This window comes from Xyrauchen texanus, chromosome 39, assembly GCF_025860055.1.
Source record: "Xyrauchen texanus isolate HMW12.3.18 chromosome 39, RBS_HiC_50CHRs, whole genome shotgun sequence".
Classification (NCBI taxonomy): domain Eukaryota; kingdom Metazoa; phylum Chordata; class Actinopteri; order Cypriniformes; family Catostomidae; genus Xyrauchen; species Xyrauchen texanus.
In genome coordinates, this window is record NC_068314.1 from 2,739,017 (window position 1) to 2,754,181 (window position 15,165).

Consider the following 15,165-nt stretch of genomic DNA (forward strand, 5'->3'; position numbering starts at 1 on the left):
TTAATAAGAAAAATATATTTTGTGTATAAAAATAATATTAGTATATTAAAAATATATAATAAAACAATTGCATAAAATAATATATATATATATATACACACACAAAATATATTTTTCTTATTAACAGAGCTCATACTGCTTCATAGTTTTAGCTATTTATATTTTATATATATCCATAATAAATAAATATACAATTAAATTATACATTATATATAAATCTGTTGCTAACTTTATTTCTAATTAATTAATTACATTTAAAAGGATTTAAAAAACAACAACACAGTTTTATAATATTCTGTACATGGGTGCAGAATGATGTCATTACCGTGATTGTGGGAGTCCCTTTTTCCCAAGATCGATCCTCACTCTCTCACCCACATGTTTGTAAATCTCCACCAGGCAATTCATTGCACCGTCTCGGACCTGTGGATAAACATACACATGTATTTAGTGTCCGTGTAAATGTGCTCATTTAGCAGATATCTTTTACATTTGGAGTGACCAAGGATGTCATTCTGCCAAACATCCTCTGTGCTCCACAGAAGAAAGTCATACAAGTCAAGTGTATGCAAGTGAGTAAATGAAGGCAGAATTTTCGTTTTTGGGTGAACTATTCCTTTAAATACAGTCTTTTGTAAGTAGTTCCTGAAATCACCAGCAGAGGGGCCCCAAGACCAACATATAAAGGCTCCAGTGACGTCACATAATTCTATTGTCAACACAGAAACATAATTTACCTGACTAGCGGGGTCTCCCAAAAGATTACAAATATGAGGAACAATCTTGCTGAGGGTTAACCCTTGGGCTCCATATCTGTAAACCATCAAAAAGGTTAAGTTAACCTTTTTAAAATGAAAATATCATAAATCAAATGTGATTCAATTGGTACATACACATTAAGAGTGGAAATAAGGCAAAAGCAAACAGCTTCTCTGGTTCTGTTGTTTTTATGCTTGAATCCACTCAGCATTCGGTCCCAAACATACTGTGAAAAAACATAATTATCTGTATTAAATGCACATTGCAACTGAAATGAAATGTGGAGCACAGAGCGAGTGTTTCACCTGTGGATTGGCCGCTTGGTCCATGATTTTTAAGAGAAGTGTTTGGGCTTGGTCTCGAACTTGGTCTTTAGAATCGCCTAAACGATCCATTATACTAGGAAGAACTAAGAGATGGAGAAACGACAAAGAATACCATTAAATCAGAGATTATTAACATCTGTATTGTTCTAAAAATCTGCAAAACAATGAAAATTCGATATTTTTTAATTATTATTATTATTAATCAAATGCAAATTTCTGCTGACAAACTTTGCACTTATCTTTATATTAAACAGAAAAAGTGTAAAAGTCTCCATTATAATTATTAAAATTTTATTTTTAAAGTTTAAAGGTAATTTTTACTTTATTCGAAAGGTTTTACCTGTTCCTATTTGTGTTTTGAATCGTTCCTGTAGTCTCATCACTAAAGCAGACACTATATCCATTCCCAGCAGTGCCACCTTAAAAAAATAACAAAAATAATTCAATAAAAAAAAAACTAAAAAAAAAAAAAAAAAATATTCAAACATACAAATGCAACATTTTTATTAAAATGGAAATCACGCACATTACATAAGAAATTTAGTGGCACTGCATTTCAATGTACTTGTAAACATTTTTTTTTGCTGTTCAGACACAGACTGCAAATCCAAGAAGCAAAGGATTATGGGTAATGGACACAAATTATTTTTCGTTGTCAAATATTCACTAGAATAAGAATAGTTTTGGCGAAATACCCACTGATTACATGTGAGTATAACCTAATGAATCATACAAGCAAAACATATCAGATAAAAAGCAATGTTTAAAAAAAACGGCACGGTTACCATCTCCGTAAACACCAGCACCACTTCATGAAGATATTGGCTGCACAGTAAGGACTAACCTTCCTTGTCTGGGGGTGGATTGGGCTGTTCAATGAACGTATAGTGAGGGCATCCCTGCTAACACCTAACCAACACATCTCGCATCACCTGAACTTCATTGTTCGGGCTATGGTGCAATTTTTGGACCCAATATCTTGGTTGATAATAAGAGAAAAAATTACTTATTGTCGGAACAGCTCCCACTAGAGGCAGGAAATGTAGGGTCACTCTTGACCCCCAAACAGCTCGCGCCACGACAAACAAGAGTGAAAACAGAAATAGATGTTCTTTACAAAAACATGCAGTTCAATCAATGTTTGATCAAATCCGTGTATCATTCTTTTCATATTCAATTAGGAATTAAAAATCGGAAAAAACAAAAACGACTTCATTATACTTTCATTATTAGTTACAAAACCAATATTAAAAAATAAATAATTACTTGTTTTTCGTAATTTCGACATTGCAAAAAATAGCCACGGGACACAGCGTTTTGATTATTTGATTTCACTAATATATGGCTTGAATATTTGATTGGCATATATGGGTGTGCCTGAAACGCCCCTTTCTTCTGATTGGCCAACCTGCACCGTCGTCATCTCAATGCTGAGACAGAATAAAAGTTCTCTGCAGTTTTAGTCTCGTTTAATATTATTCTTTACCATTTATTCTCCAAAACTCGCCACGTTTATCGCAGCTGATCTCAGTAGTCATACACAGTGCCAAAACACAACCGTAAAATGTTTATTGAATGCAGAAAGGGTTTAATCTTCATGCGCTTTCACTGACAAGTAAAGCGATTGATAAGAGCGCGCGCACACACACACTCTCACTCTCTTTCAAACAAACAAACAAACACACACACGCACGCACACACTCTCTCTGTCTCTCTCTCTCTCACACACACACACACACACACACACGCACGCACTCTCTCTCACACACTCTCTTTCACACACACTCTCTCTATCTCTCACACACAACAATCACAAACAGACACAATATTAAGATGTTTATTAAGATCAATCCCTCTCTCTGTAAGCCAAATGTCTTTCACAGTTATCCTTCACACAAACAGTTTTATTCATGTATAAGTGGTACATGCAGCTGGTCAGTTGGGCACTGGTGGTCCACGCTGCACTGGAGAATCGGCTGGCATTCACGGTTTGGGTGACCAGACGTCACTTTAAACCGGAGACGGTCCCAATTTTACAAGTCATGTACCGCGTTACAGTGGACTTACAGTCGGACACCTTTGGTCCTAATAATTAGTCTGAGGCAGCTGTAGTTTGATTGCTTTAGATGCGCGTTTTAAATTGGCATCAGTGTTTCGTGCATTTCTGAAATGAGAAATCATCACATATTGAAAGAAGCAGTTTATTTTCATTTTAACATATAGCAGTGAAATGAACAAAGCAAGATGCAGTTCAACGAACATACAGACTTAAAGTAGGGTGCACCCAAGACAGACGAGCACTCATGCCAGTGTATTATATCAGCTACAACAGTAAATAACACAAGATAAATAACAATCATAATACAAATAATAACAAATACATTGTAGTCATTTCAAGCTCAGATCATTCCCACATCCATGTTTTGGGATGGGATATATGGGTGGCCTTTACCTACTGGGTTCAATACACGGCAGTTTTGTGTGCCTTTTATTATAGGACAAATGTGAAGAATATGTGTAAATTCACTGGTCGAGCTTTTGAGAGACGAGCATTCATGAATCATTTCCATGATGAGCAATATTTGGATATTTGGTTTCTCATACCTTCGCTCTCTGCCGGTGGCAAGTTTGCAAAGATTTCGCACTTGTCCTGATGTTATGGTATTTAAACGGTATACAACTATACAGACATGAAACATGAACTGTCAGCTGGTGCGGCTGCAGAATTTTGACTGAAAACGTCCCGTCTGAAACTTCCTCTCACTATTAAACACAAACGTGTCAATCACTCATTCAGCTGACGTGCAAGTTAAACTTAAAAAGTAATGCACGTTCACTCTCAATGCATACTATGTAATGTTTGCAATGCACAGCTGCAATCATTTGCATTAAACATCATTTTATCATGTATGTATAGCAAGATATGTGTGCATGTTTAAAGAAAGTTTTCAAAGTAGATAGACACACAAATGATCAAATAACATGATTATTCCATCACTTCCATCGCTGACTCTGCACGCGCGCGCGTACGCGTGTGTGAGGTAAAATAAGAAGTCCACGGTTGCGTTGGGACCTCTGTCCTCATTACCGAGAGTAGGGTGATCAGTCTCACTGGAAACACTGGGTTTCCAGGACAGCTGTGGGACGAGCGTTCTGATTGGCTGCCGCAGCTCAGGCGTTTTTGTGCTGTCAAATGTTTGCTAAAGGACTGAAGAGGTGCGAAGAACAAAGTGATGCCACAAACACTCTTAAAATCTCCTCTGTTAAGAGCTAAGATTGCAACAGAGACAACATAATAATAAGTGTGGTCAAAAGCAGGGGCAGGGCCAGAAGTAAAAATGATCTTTGCCACCCCACTTGCGTTCTGGAGACGGTGTGCAACGGCTTAACCCGTCCGTGTCTGCGAGGATACAGCGTTCCACCTCAGGACACAAATCTCCAAAACTGACCTGACAAAACATTATCATTAATGGTGAATGTGGCAGATAGCTCAGCTATGGTGGAGACAGCACCTCACAAATGTTAGCATCACCCCACGCTGAGTGAATATGTACAAGATTCAGAATGATCTCTGTGTTGAACTGAGTTGGCTAACATGCATAAGCTAGCAGCAACTCTTTACGTGTGTTTGAAACGTCACTTCCGTCAACTGAAAAACAGCGAATGTTTCCATGGAGTAAAAAACTTTAGTGTTTCAATTGGGGCTATACTACACTTTAAAAATTCATAGACTACATGGCCAAAAGCAGAGTGTTTAGTGTGTCATTTGGGACACAGTTATTACCGTTTCAGCTCTTTGTGTAGTATAGTATTTTTAAAAAAAATTATTTTAAAGAGATTTACAGAGATTATTTGTGTGCTAAGTAACAATCATTACAATGAATAATAAGGCAAAATATTTTAATTTAATATTAACACATCTTTTGAATGCAGTTCAGTGGAGGATTCGGCTTTCTGGGCCTAAATTTCCACAAATTCGTTTTTTTATTTTTTATTTTTATTATTAATTTCCACGGCTTTTCCAACTACATGCACAAATTGTTGTAATTGTTTGTGCTTTCTGAAGTCTTCTGCCTCAACCAATGGTGCGAGATTGGGGCAGGACTACCTATTTGTCCGACCAATGGAAGTCAGTGTGGGATGTTCAGAAATAATTGTTTTGTGATTCTGTTTGGTGCTGCAAGTGTCACAGTAATTACACACCTGAGCTTTATGGTTTAAACTTAAAAGAACTACTAATATAACATAAACAGATAAATAAGTACCTTTCCGTATATATCATCCATGAATCAACTAACAACACCCCAATCACTGTTACTCAGAGTGATTGTGCTAGAGTTGAGATGTATTAATATTCCTGGATGAATCATCACTCACATTACTGCAGAAACATCTTGTTTAGCATCCATTGAAGCCCACTCAAATACTGTCGGTGTCAGAAGATGTTTATTACAGTCAGGTCCATAAATATTGGGACATGGACACAATTCTAATCTTTTTGGCTCTATACACCACCACAATGGATTTGAAATGAAACGAACAAGATGTGCTTTAACTGCAGACTTTCAGCTTTAATTTGAGGGTATTAACATCCAAATCAGGTGAACGGTGTAGGAATTACAACAGTTTGTATATGTGCCTCCCACTTTTTAAGGGACCAAAAGTAATGGGACAGATTAACAATCATAAATCAAACTTTCACTTTTTAATACTTGGTTGCAAATCCTTTGCAGTTAATTACAGCCTGAAGTCTGGAACGCATAGACATCACCAGACGCTGGGTTTCATCCCTGGTGATGCTCTGCCAGGCCTCTACTGCAACTGTCTTCAGTTCCTGCTTGTTCTTGGGGCATTTTCCCTTGAGTTTTGTCTTCAGCAAGTGAAATGCATGCTCAATCGGATTCAGGTCAGGTGATTGACTTGGCCATTGCATAACATTCCACTTCTTTCCCTTAAAAAACTCTTTGGTTGCTTTCGCAGTATGCTTCGGGTCATTGTCCATCACTCCAGCAGTTGCCTCTTGTTTGGACATTTTATCTTTTCACTTGCACTCATCCTGTTCGGACTGTCTGCATCACACTCCAGCTGATACCATCACTGTTGACTGGGGCTCTGTTGTGTTTGTTGTTAAATTGTTTGGTTTACATGTGTTTTTATGTTTGAGCCTTGGCTGTAAGCACTATATTAATGAAACATTACTAATTATTAATGGTACTCTGTAAAAAAAATGTCTGTCATTTTAATGGTAAAAGACTGTAAAAATGCTACAGAAAAAAAGTTAATTGAATAACAAGTATTAACTGTAAAATACACAGTAAAAATTGTAACACATTTGAAAAGACAACAGTAGTTTTTACAATAAAATGCTGTACAAATATATTTTTTAGATGCAAAAGTATGATTTTCCTGTATGATTAATAGTAAAAATGTACATTGTTTAACGAGAGTACATCTACTTTTTACACTTATTGTTTGTTCAAATTACAGTAAAAAACAATAATCAGGCGTTCCCACGATTCCCTGCATGACCCATCATATTTCATTATATTTTATGGGAATCGTAGTTGCGTACATTGGGGTGTTCGGTTTCATATGCGATGTAGTTTAATGTTTCCTGCATTATTTAAATGTGTTAACCTGATGGTGTTTGTGCGAGTGATAATGTCTCTACATGTTTATTGGTCATTGCTCCTGGAAGAGCCACTATTGATGAACTTCATGTCATCATGTGCTCTTCTGTCATTTTTATGGAGATTTTACAGTTTCACAAGGTTAATATCAAGTTTGATGTTTTTCTACTGTAAATATACCAGATTTGTTTAATTTTTTATTATAGTGCCAGCATGGTCATGTAAATTACAACAGTTTTAAGTTGTTTAAATTTTTACTGTCTGTTTACATAATTATTCTGGCATCCACAGCAGCCAGTTGTTTTTTTTATTAAATTTTTTGTAAAAACAACAGGATATTTTTTACAGTGTACTAACTTACTCAATTGGATGAAACAGTGCCATGCGCTGTCAACGGTGGGCGCCCCGCTCCATGTACAATTAAACCGCTTTTATTGGGCTACTAATATAACTAGGGATGCACCGATGTATCGGCCAATCATCGGTATCGGCCGATATTCGCCTTGTTGACTGACATTGGCCTATCGGCAAATACGATGTCATTCACCGATGGCAGTGGCCGATGATTATCTGTTTATATGTCTTAGTTATTTGCGGTCAAATTGGACAACATTTGCATACCCAGCTGCAGTTCTGGAGAAGATCCAACAGGTGGTACTATAAACCACCCACAGCCACTGGCTAGACACGACTCTGGCATGACGTAAGAGGGCAACGGATGCCATGCGCACGTGTGGTTTGTTTTCAAATAAGTGCAAGAAAATGTTGGTGGTGTGGGAGTATTTTACTGTCTGGTCTGTGATTTAGTGAAACATTCTGCTGTATAGCAGGTGTATAGTGGACTAAACAGGCTCTTTTATTATTATTTCATAAAAATAATCTTTGTTATTTGAAAGAAGTTTATATTAAATGTTGTTTCGTAAATTTGTATGATTAAATTTGTGCTCATTCAAAGATAGTGTGATGCAGTGCCGGCATCGGCCAAATAGTTATTTTAAACATCGGTATCGGCCCAGAATTTCACAATCGGTGCATCCCTAAATATAACTGAAGATTTCATCTATATTTAAAAAAAATGCCATTCAGGTCTTTATAGGTAACATTTTTTAACTATCAAAAACTTACTGAGCGCACCTTTAATATTGAGTAAGTTACACACAATATGGCCAGATATTTTGTCTATTTTTGCTTCGCTAACAAAATTAACTCCAACAAAGCTAAAACAGGATCAACCGTTGCATGTCACCGAGCAATGCACAGAATGACAACCCTTCTGGAACGCCGCGAACACAGACGTGTAATGATACAAACAATCAGTGCGTTTACATGCTCAGATCTAATCGAGCTAAAGCAGGTTTTTGCGTATATTCATGCTACAATCTTCATCTGTCTGTCCAAGTGTACATGACAAATACGTAATATGTGAGCGAAGGACAAATACGGCAGGTAAAAAACATGTCCCGTGTCACCTTTGTCTTTCGGAGCACCGGTCCGATTAGCATGTATGCAAGATAGATGAAGCTGGATAGTGCGACCACTTGCGCTACTGTTTCAGTAACAAACCTGGGTACGAAAGTCAAACCAGTTGAGAGCCACTGATTTAGACATCATAAGACTGTAGTCAGTGTTCTCATTGAAGGTGACATGAGTGTGCTGTCTAGCACTCATCTTGAATACTAAGTAGTACGTGTGGAGATCTGTTAGCACTTAAACATGCTAATGCCCACGCAGAACCTCAGGACACTAAACAATCAAAGAAAGCACTGAATATTTCATACATACATTTATTTCTAAATAGTTCATTTGGTCAATGCAGATCCAGGAGGGACGTTTTTGTATTGTCACAAATCCAACAGACGTCTTTCAGAAAGCTGCACACTGACAGGAAGTAGTGTCTGTAAAATAACAACTCAAGTCCAGCTGTGCTGACAATATAAATATTGATTTCATAAATGCACAGAACTGTACACAAAACAAAAATTCAACCTCACAAATTATCACTTTATACTTTGTGTTGGAAGCATCAATAAAATTGTCGAAAAGTCTCATTTTCTTCAAGATATGTAAAAAAAAATATGTTTCTTGAAAACCTTTCTATTTATGATGTGACTGTTACTTACAGTGGAACATTTTTCAGTTGCTGTTCAGATGTGTTTAGTTACAGTCATATGTGAAATCTAGCAGCACATGTTCAGTGAAATCGTTCATATACCAGAAGAAACAGCTGCAGTGACAGATGCTGAATAATCATTCGTTTACAGTTTAACGCTGTAGTTTGAATACGATTGAAGCAACAGACTCACATACAGCCACCAAATATCCACGTGAACAATGCTAAAATTATAGATTTTATTGAGTTTGATGCATTACCTCGAAACTGGCCCATTAGATCTAATTTAACTCAAAATGAAAGACAGAAAAGCTCCAAAAAGGACAAAAGCACCATATAAGTGTCATAAAAGTAGTCCATATGACATATGGGCTATATTTTAAGTCTTCTGAAGCCATCCGTTACAGTATAGTTCCGTGTGAGTAATAGACCAATTTAAGTCCACTTTAGTGTTTTGTAGACAGACATGAGAGACTTTTGAGCGTTGTTGTAGCTGTAACGATTCTTCTACATTTATATTCCATTGAAACAATATACAGGTCTGCCATGATGACACAAGCACAAGTAATGCCTTATTTTTAATTTTTTGGTGAACTACTACTTCAACACTAAAAAACACAAAGCCACATTTTAGATGACAAGAAGTCACTGCCAAATCCAAAAGCATTTTCTAGATAATGTATCATACTCGCTTTCCAAACCACTCTTTCCATCATGTCTAGACAGTAGAGTTCAGATTACTCTCTCAGATCACTGATTTTATCATTGAAATAGAGATTTTTGTAGTTTATTGGCATAAACATAAAAACAATAATAAACCAAATAAAGCAGAATGTCCACTTGAACAGAACGGCATCAGATGAGAAATATTGTCAAAACTCAAGCCTGAATGGGAGTGACACACTCTCCTTCCTGGCCAACGCTTTTATCATCCTTCAAATCAACAGTCATTTCCACTGTGACAACATTCCCCAATTCAAATGGAGACATTCGAAAGAGTTGCGCCAAGCAGTGTTGTGAAAAATAAATAAATGCACACTAAATGTGAAATGTCTTTTCTGTGCCATGGAATTGCAACCTGACTTGGCACAACATAACAACACTAGCTTAACAAATGGCGGGAGTTTGGGGCGGTACTACCTGTCTGGCCGACATTAGCAGGGAGTGAAACTGGTCATTATTTTTGCAATTCTGTTTGGTGCCATTAGTGGTGCAGATATTACACACTTCACCTTCAATGCTGGTGATAATTTAAAGCAGAAAGTTCCAAGGTGAAGTATTACACTTACAGCAATTCATACGACCATACACTGGTGGCCAAAAGTTTGGAATAATGTTCAGATTTTGCTGTTTCAGAAGGAAATTGGTACTTTAATTCACGAAAGTGGCATTCAACTGATCACAAAGTATAGTCAGGACATTACTGATGTAACAGCTCCATCACTTCATCACCGTGCAGCTGGGTCCAACTAGAGTTGCGCCTTCCAAAACGGTCAGAAATCTAGGGGTAACCATTGATGATGGGCTAAATTTCACAGACCACATTTCAAAAACTGCAAGATCATGTAGATTTACACTCTACAATATCAGGAAGATAAGACCCTTCCTCTCTGTACATGCCACACAACTGCTCGTTCAGTCCCTTGTCATAACTAGACTGGACTACTGTAACGCTCTCATTGCAGGCCTTCCTGCATGTGCTATTAGACCCCTGCAAATGATCCAGAATGCAGCAGCACGTCTGGTCTTTAATGAGCCTAAGAGAGCACATGTTACACCACTCTTTGTCTCTCTCCACTGGCTGCCGGTTCATACACGTATTCAATTCAAGGCCCTGATGCTGGCATATAAAACAGTCACTGGGTCTGCTCCAGCATACCTAAAAACATTTATGCAGAGCTACGTTCCCACCAGAAGCCTGCGGTCGGCTAAGGAACGTCGCCTTGTCGTACTCAAAACAAAGAGGCACCAAAACACTTTCCCGGACTTTCAGTTTCATCATACCACGGTGGTGGAATGACCTTCCCAACTCAATCCGGAAGCTAACTCACTCTCTATCTTCAAAAAACGGCTAAAAACACATCTTTTCCAAAAGCACTTAACCGGTCACTAAAAAAAAAAAAAAAAAAATTATTTACATTTCTTGTTGCACTTAAATCTGTTTGGTGTACTATTCTGATGATAGTGAAACTTTGTAATATGGCACTTTTTGTACCACTGTCTCCCTAAGATGATTCGCTGATGTTCTTCCTCTCTTGTAAGTCGCTTTGGATAAAAGCGTCTGCCAAATGAATAAATGTAAATGTAAATGTAAATCACTATTTGAAAAAAGTCATTTTTGATCAAATCTAGACAGCAGCAGCATCACTCCAACACCTTATCCTCGAGTAATCATGATAAATTGATCATTTGATACTAGAAAATCACTTGCCATTATATCAAACACAGCTGAAATATATTTGGTTCATTAAATGAAGCTGAACATTGTCTTTGTGTTTGTTTTTGAGTTGCCACAGTATACAATAGACTGGCATGTCTTAAGGTCAATATTAGGTCAAACATGTCAAAAAAGAAACAGTTTTCTCTAGAAACTCATCAGACAATCATTGTTTTGAGGAATGAAGGTGATACAATGCTTGAAGTTTTCATACAAAGGTGTCACTACAGTCATCAAAGATAAAGCACAACTGGCTCTAACAAGGACAGAAAGAGATGTGGAAGACCAGATGTGCAACTAAACAAGAGGATGAGTACATCAGAGTCTCTAGTTTGAGAAATAGACGCCTCACATGTCCTCTGCTGACAACTTCATTGAATTCTACCCGCTCAACACCAGTTTCATGTACAACAGTAAAGAGAAGACTCAGGAGGACTTATGGGAAGAATTGCAAAGAAAAAGCCACTTTTGAAACAGAAAAACAAATAGAAAAGGACAACAGATAATTGGAAAAGAGTGTTATGGATCTTCACCCCATTGAGCTTTTGTGGGATCAGCTAGACTGTAAGGTGCGTGAGAAGTGCCCGACAAGACAGTCACATCTATGGCAAGTGCTACAGGAAGCATGGGGTGAAAGGTCAAGTGCTACAGGAAGTGTGGGGTGAAAGGTCACCTGAGTATCTGGACAAACTGTGTATTTAGCGTCTGTCATGAGGGAGTGAACTACAATCCCATGATGCATTGCGAATTATGTAATCGAATTAAAACAATGGGAGATATAAAATTATTGATTTAAAGTTGCTGATTAGAAGTATAGAAACAATATATTTTAAGTTTATTGCAAAACATTCAGATATGTACAAATATATAAGTAGTTTGAGAGTGCAGGGAGAACGACTCTATTGTGTCATTCACAGTGCATCATGGGAGTGGCAGTTGCTGCAGAGCACTTTTGGTGTGCTTTGTTCACCGCGATTGTCTGATTGGTGGATCTTTCTTTTTAGGATCATGGGTAGTGTAGTTGTTCATCAGGAATTCTGTTATTTAACATGATTTTTTATGAATACATTTAAATAACGTGGTGATGGCAAAAGCAAATACCGTCAAATTACAACCACATGGTAGGTTTGTCTTTTACAGTTTATAAGTTAAATTAAAGAAAAATTCCTCTATGGAAAACATTTATGGGATTTTTACTTCCGAAACCCGACTGCTGTGCTCTATATTGTTAAACAAATTGTTCAATGGGAAGCTTAAATAACAGTCAAGGAATATTGCTGGGTTTCCACCCAACTATTTTGACACTAGATATGCGCATAAACTCACGAAAAAGCTTAAACATTTTTTTATGCGCTGGAGTTTCACAATAAACAAAATGTGCATTAAGGCAATGGAAACAAAATCAAAATGATGATGTGTTTTGACCATTTGTGCAAGCGCTCCCAGGTATACGGAAGCTGGTGGCGTATGGGCATAGCAGCCATTTCAGCCCTCATTAAATAAAAAAATAAATGAATTCTGCAGCATCTCTTGTTGGCAGCATTTAATAAAACAATGTACAATCACTCCCATATTGCGAATACAACTCTCCCTGAAGCAAGGAGGTCATTCAGCTGATCCATCATAACAAAGAGGTCTCCCTCAAGATAATGTGCACGACATAGCAAAAGTCCTCACCTTGAAATTACTTGCGTTGACCCACGAGGTCGCTAGACTGTCCACCATCGTGTCCAACTTCATCTGATCATGTTCCAGATCATGTGACTTCTGTCTGTCCAGGATGTAGTCTATGATTTCTGGTCCCACTTGAAACCGTCGCCCGACCTCTTTCTGCGTCACCTGAGCGACAATGTACTCCATGTTGGGTTCCATGATTTTGTGGAGTCTGAGCCGCGATGGACAGGCGTTCAGGACAACACATAAAAACACAAACAGTAGGCAGAGAACAGCCTGTGATGCTGTGGTCGTGGATTTTATATTTGGGTTAATCCCAAAACAGTATCCAGGGGGGAGGTGATCGATCGCTGTAGGTATGATTGCAGATATATGGCAATGGTGCAACATGAGTTGACTCTATGATATTATGGCAAACAGATCAAAGAATCCTGGTGTAAATCCTTTCGCAGAGAAGTCTTATCAAAGGCCCAGTCCATTATGCTTGTGTAATCCAGATCCACAAGTCCTACAATGCAAATTAAAATAGTTATTATTAGTATAGCACAAAGTGATAGTCCAGGTATTACAAAATAATAACCACAAAGATTTAATGATCACTCAACAAAACACTGGATGCATGTGAACATATCAAGACGACCTTAAAGACTAGCATAGAATTAAACCGAAAGGCCTGAAGTATATACTGTGTATTATATACAGCAGTTATTTAACAGTGACTTCATTAATTACATGTTTAATAACCTCAGGATTTAACCAAACTTACCTAATACGACCATGGTACTTTTCGCTAGTAATACACATGCAAAAGACCCACATTATTTTTGTCACTGTTACATGAGAACATAAAGCAGCGATATTTAAAGACATTTACAGTAACAGTTCTCTCATTAAGCATTAATCAAGCAGCTGTTGTGATTGTTAATCTAACTTTAGCAGTGTTTCAGTGAGCAGTTGTTTAGCACAGTGCATTTGTTTAAACATGACATTCAGCTGCTACACAAACTGTATCTGGACAACAGGGACAAAACTACCAAACAAAAACATAGCAATGCAATGTTTCGGACATTTACCACGGTGAAACTATAGTACTATGAAGTACCTGGGAATACCATGTAAATACCATGGCATATGACAATCATTCATAACCCTGAATCACTGTGCAATAAATACATAAATATAATACAAGCCTGTGCATACTTTGAAAAATGTTGTGCAATGTTTGTCTTGTTTATTTCCCAAATGATGTGGGCTATATTTGTATAGCGTATACTGTGTATTCATTGTGTATAACACATACTTGTTCTAATCTCTGGTCGTTATTGTATAATAATGTGTTGTTATTGTCTGGCTGTTAATGCCCCCCAAAATCCCAAAACGGGATGAATAAAATACCTAAAGTTAGAATCAGAATATAATATAGACCATTTTTTAAATTTTCAGATCTCTTTCTAGAATTATCTAGATAATATACAGTACATACTTATACTGTATGTACATACATTACATACATTTAAACTATATACATAACTTAAACTAATGCATAAACATATACATAAACAATGTCCCTTGCATCTCAGAAACAAAATCGGTTTACCGATTTAGTTTCATTAGCTAAAGTAAAGTCATTAAATATTGAACGTAAGAAGGAAACACTTCCATAACATTATAATTTACACCATTATGAACAATGCAACTCGGCTTTCAGAATATAACGGTCACTTTGCATGCATGACTGTTGGAATGCATGCAGCAGCGCATGCTGTTGATATTACTGCATGCAACAAACTGTTTTCATTGACAGTACATGTAAAGCTCAGCATCAACAAGCGGAGTCAGAATGCAACTAGTGATAAGGATTGTGAAAAGCTCGTTTAATAATGAACGTACCTGGCACATCGCTCAAACCCCTCTAAGCGGTCACCGTTTTCCCATCCCGTGGGACGATGATCAGTTGGTATTTGGAAGGAAACAGTAATGATCTCCACCCATTGTGCGGCTTCAAACATGAAGATCCTACTGAGCATGCGCAGGATGTGGCATATAGCGCGCCCTCTGCTGTTTGTTAGACACGACCTGCCTGTTTATCAAATTCAATTTAAATGTAAAAGTACTTTACTGGCATGATTGTGTTTAAATACAATATTGCCAAAGCATTAATACACAAAACAGATAATGACAAGACAAATAATAATGATAAGATAGTAACAAATAACAATAAAGATATAA

The 15,165-nt window shown here is 37.3% G+C and overlaps 1 protein-coding gene and 1 non-coding gene across 2 annotated transcripts in view; one reads left to right on the forward strand and one right to left on the reverse strand.

The window, feature by feature from the left end:
* LOC127632515 (CLIP-associating protein 1-B-like) overlaps positions 1 to 14,934 on the reverse strand; it is an 85,499-nt gene extending 70,565 nt beyond the window's left edge. The window contains exons 1-7 of the mRNA XM_052111131.1: positions 14,827 to 14,934; positions 12,940 to 13,444; positions 1,426 to 1,504; positions 1,065 to 1,168; positions 894 to 985; positions 738 to 813; positions 326 to 423 (exon numbers count right to left, since the gene is read on the reverse strand). Of these exons, the coding sequence (XP_051967091.1) occupies positions 326 to 423; positions 738 to 813; positions 894 to 985; positions 1,065 to 1,168; positions 1,426 to 1,504; positions 12,940 to 13,326 (836 nt within the window). The 5' untranslated portion in view covers positions 13,327 to 13,444; positions 14,827 to 14,934. The remainder of the gene's footprint in view (positions 1 to 325; positions 424 to 737; positions 814 to 893; positions 986 to 1,064; positions 1,169 to 1,425; positions 1,505 to 12,939; positions 13,445 to 14,826) is intronic.
* On the forward strand, positions 1,928 to 2,058 carry LOC127633086 (U4atac minor spliceosomal RNA). Its single transcript, XR_007969174.1, has one exon. It is a non-coding gene; the product is annotated as a U4atac minor spliceosomal RNA (small nuclear RNA).
* Positions 14,935 to 15,165: the final 231 nt, after the last annotated feature.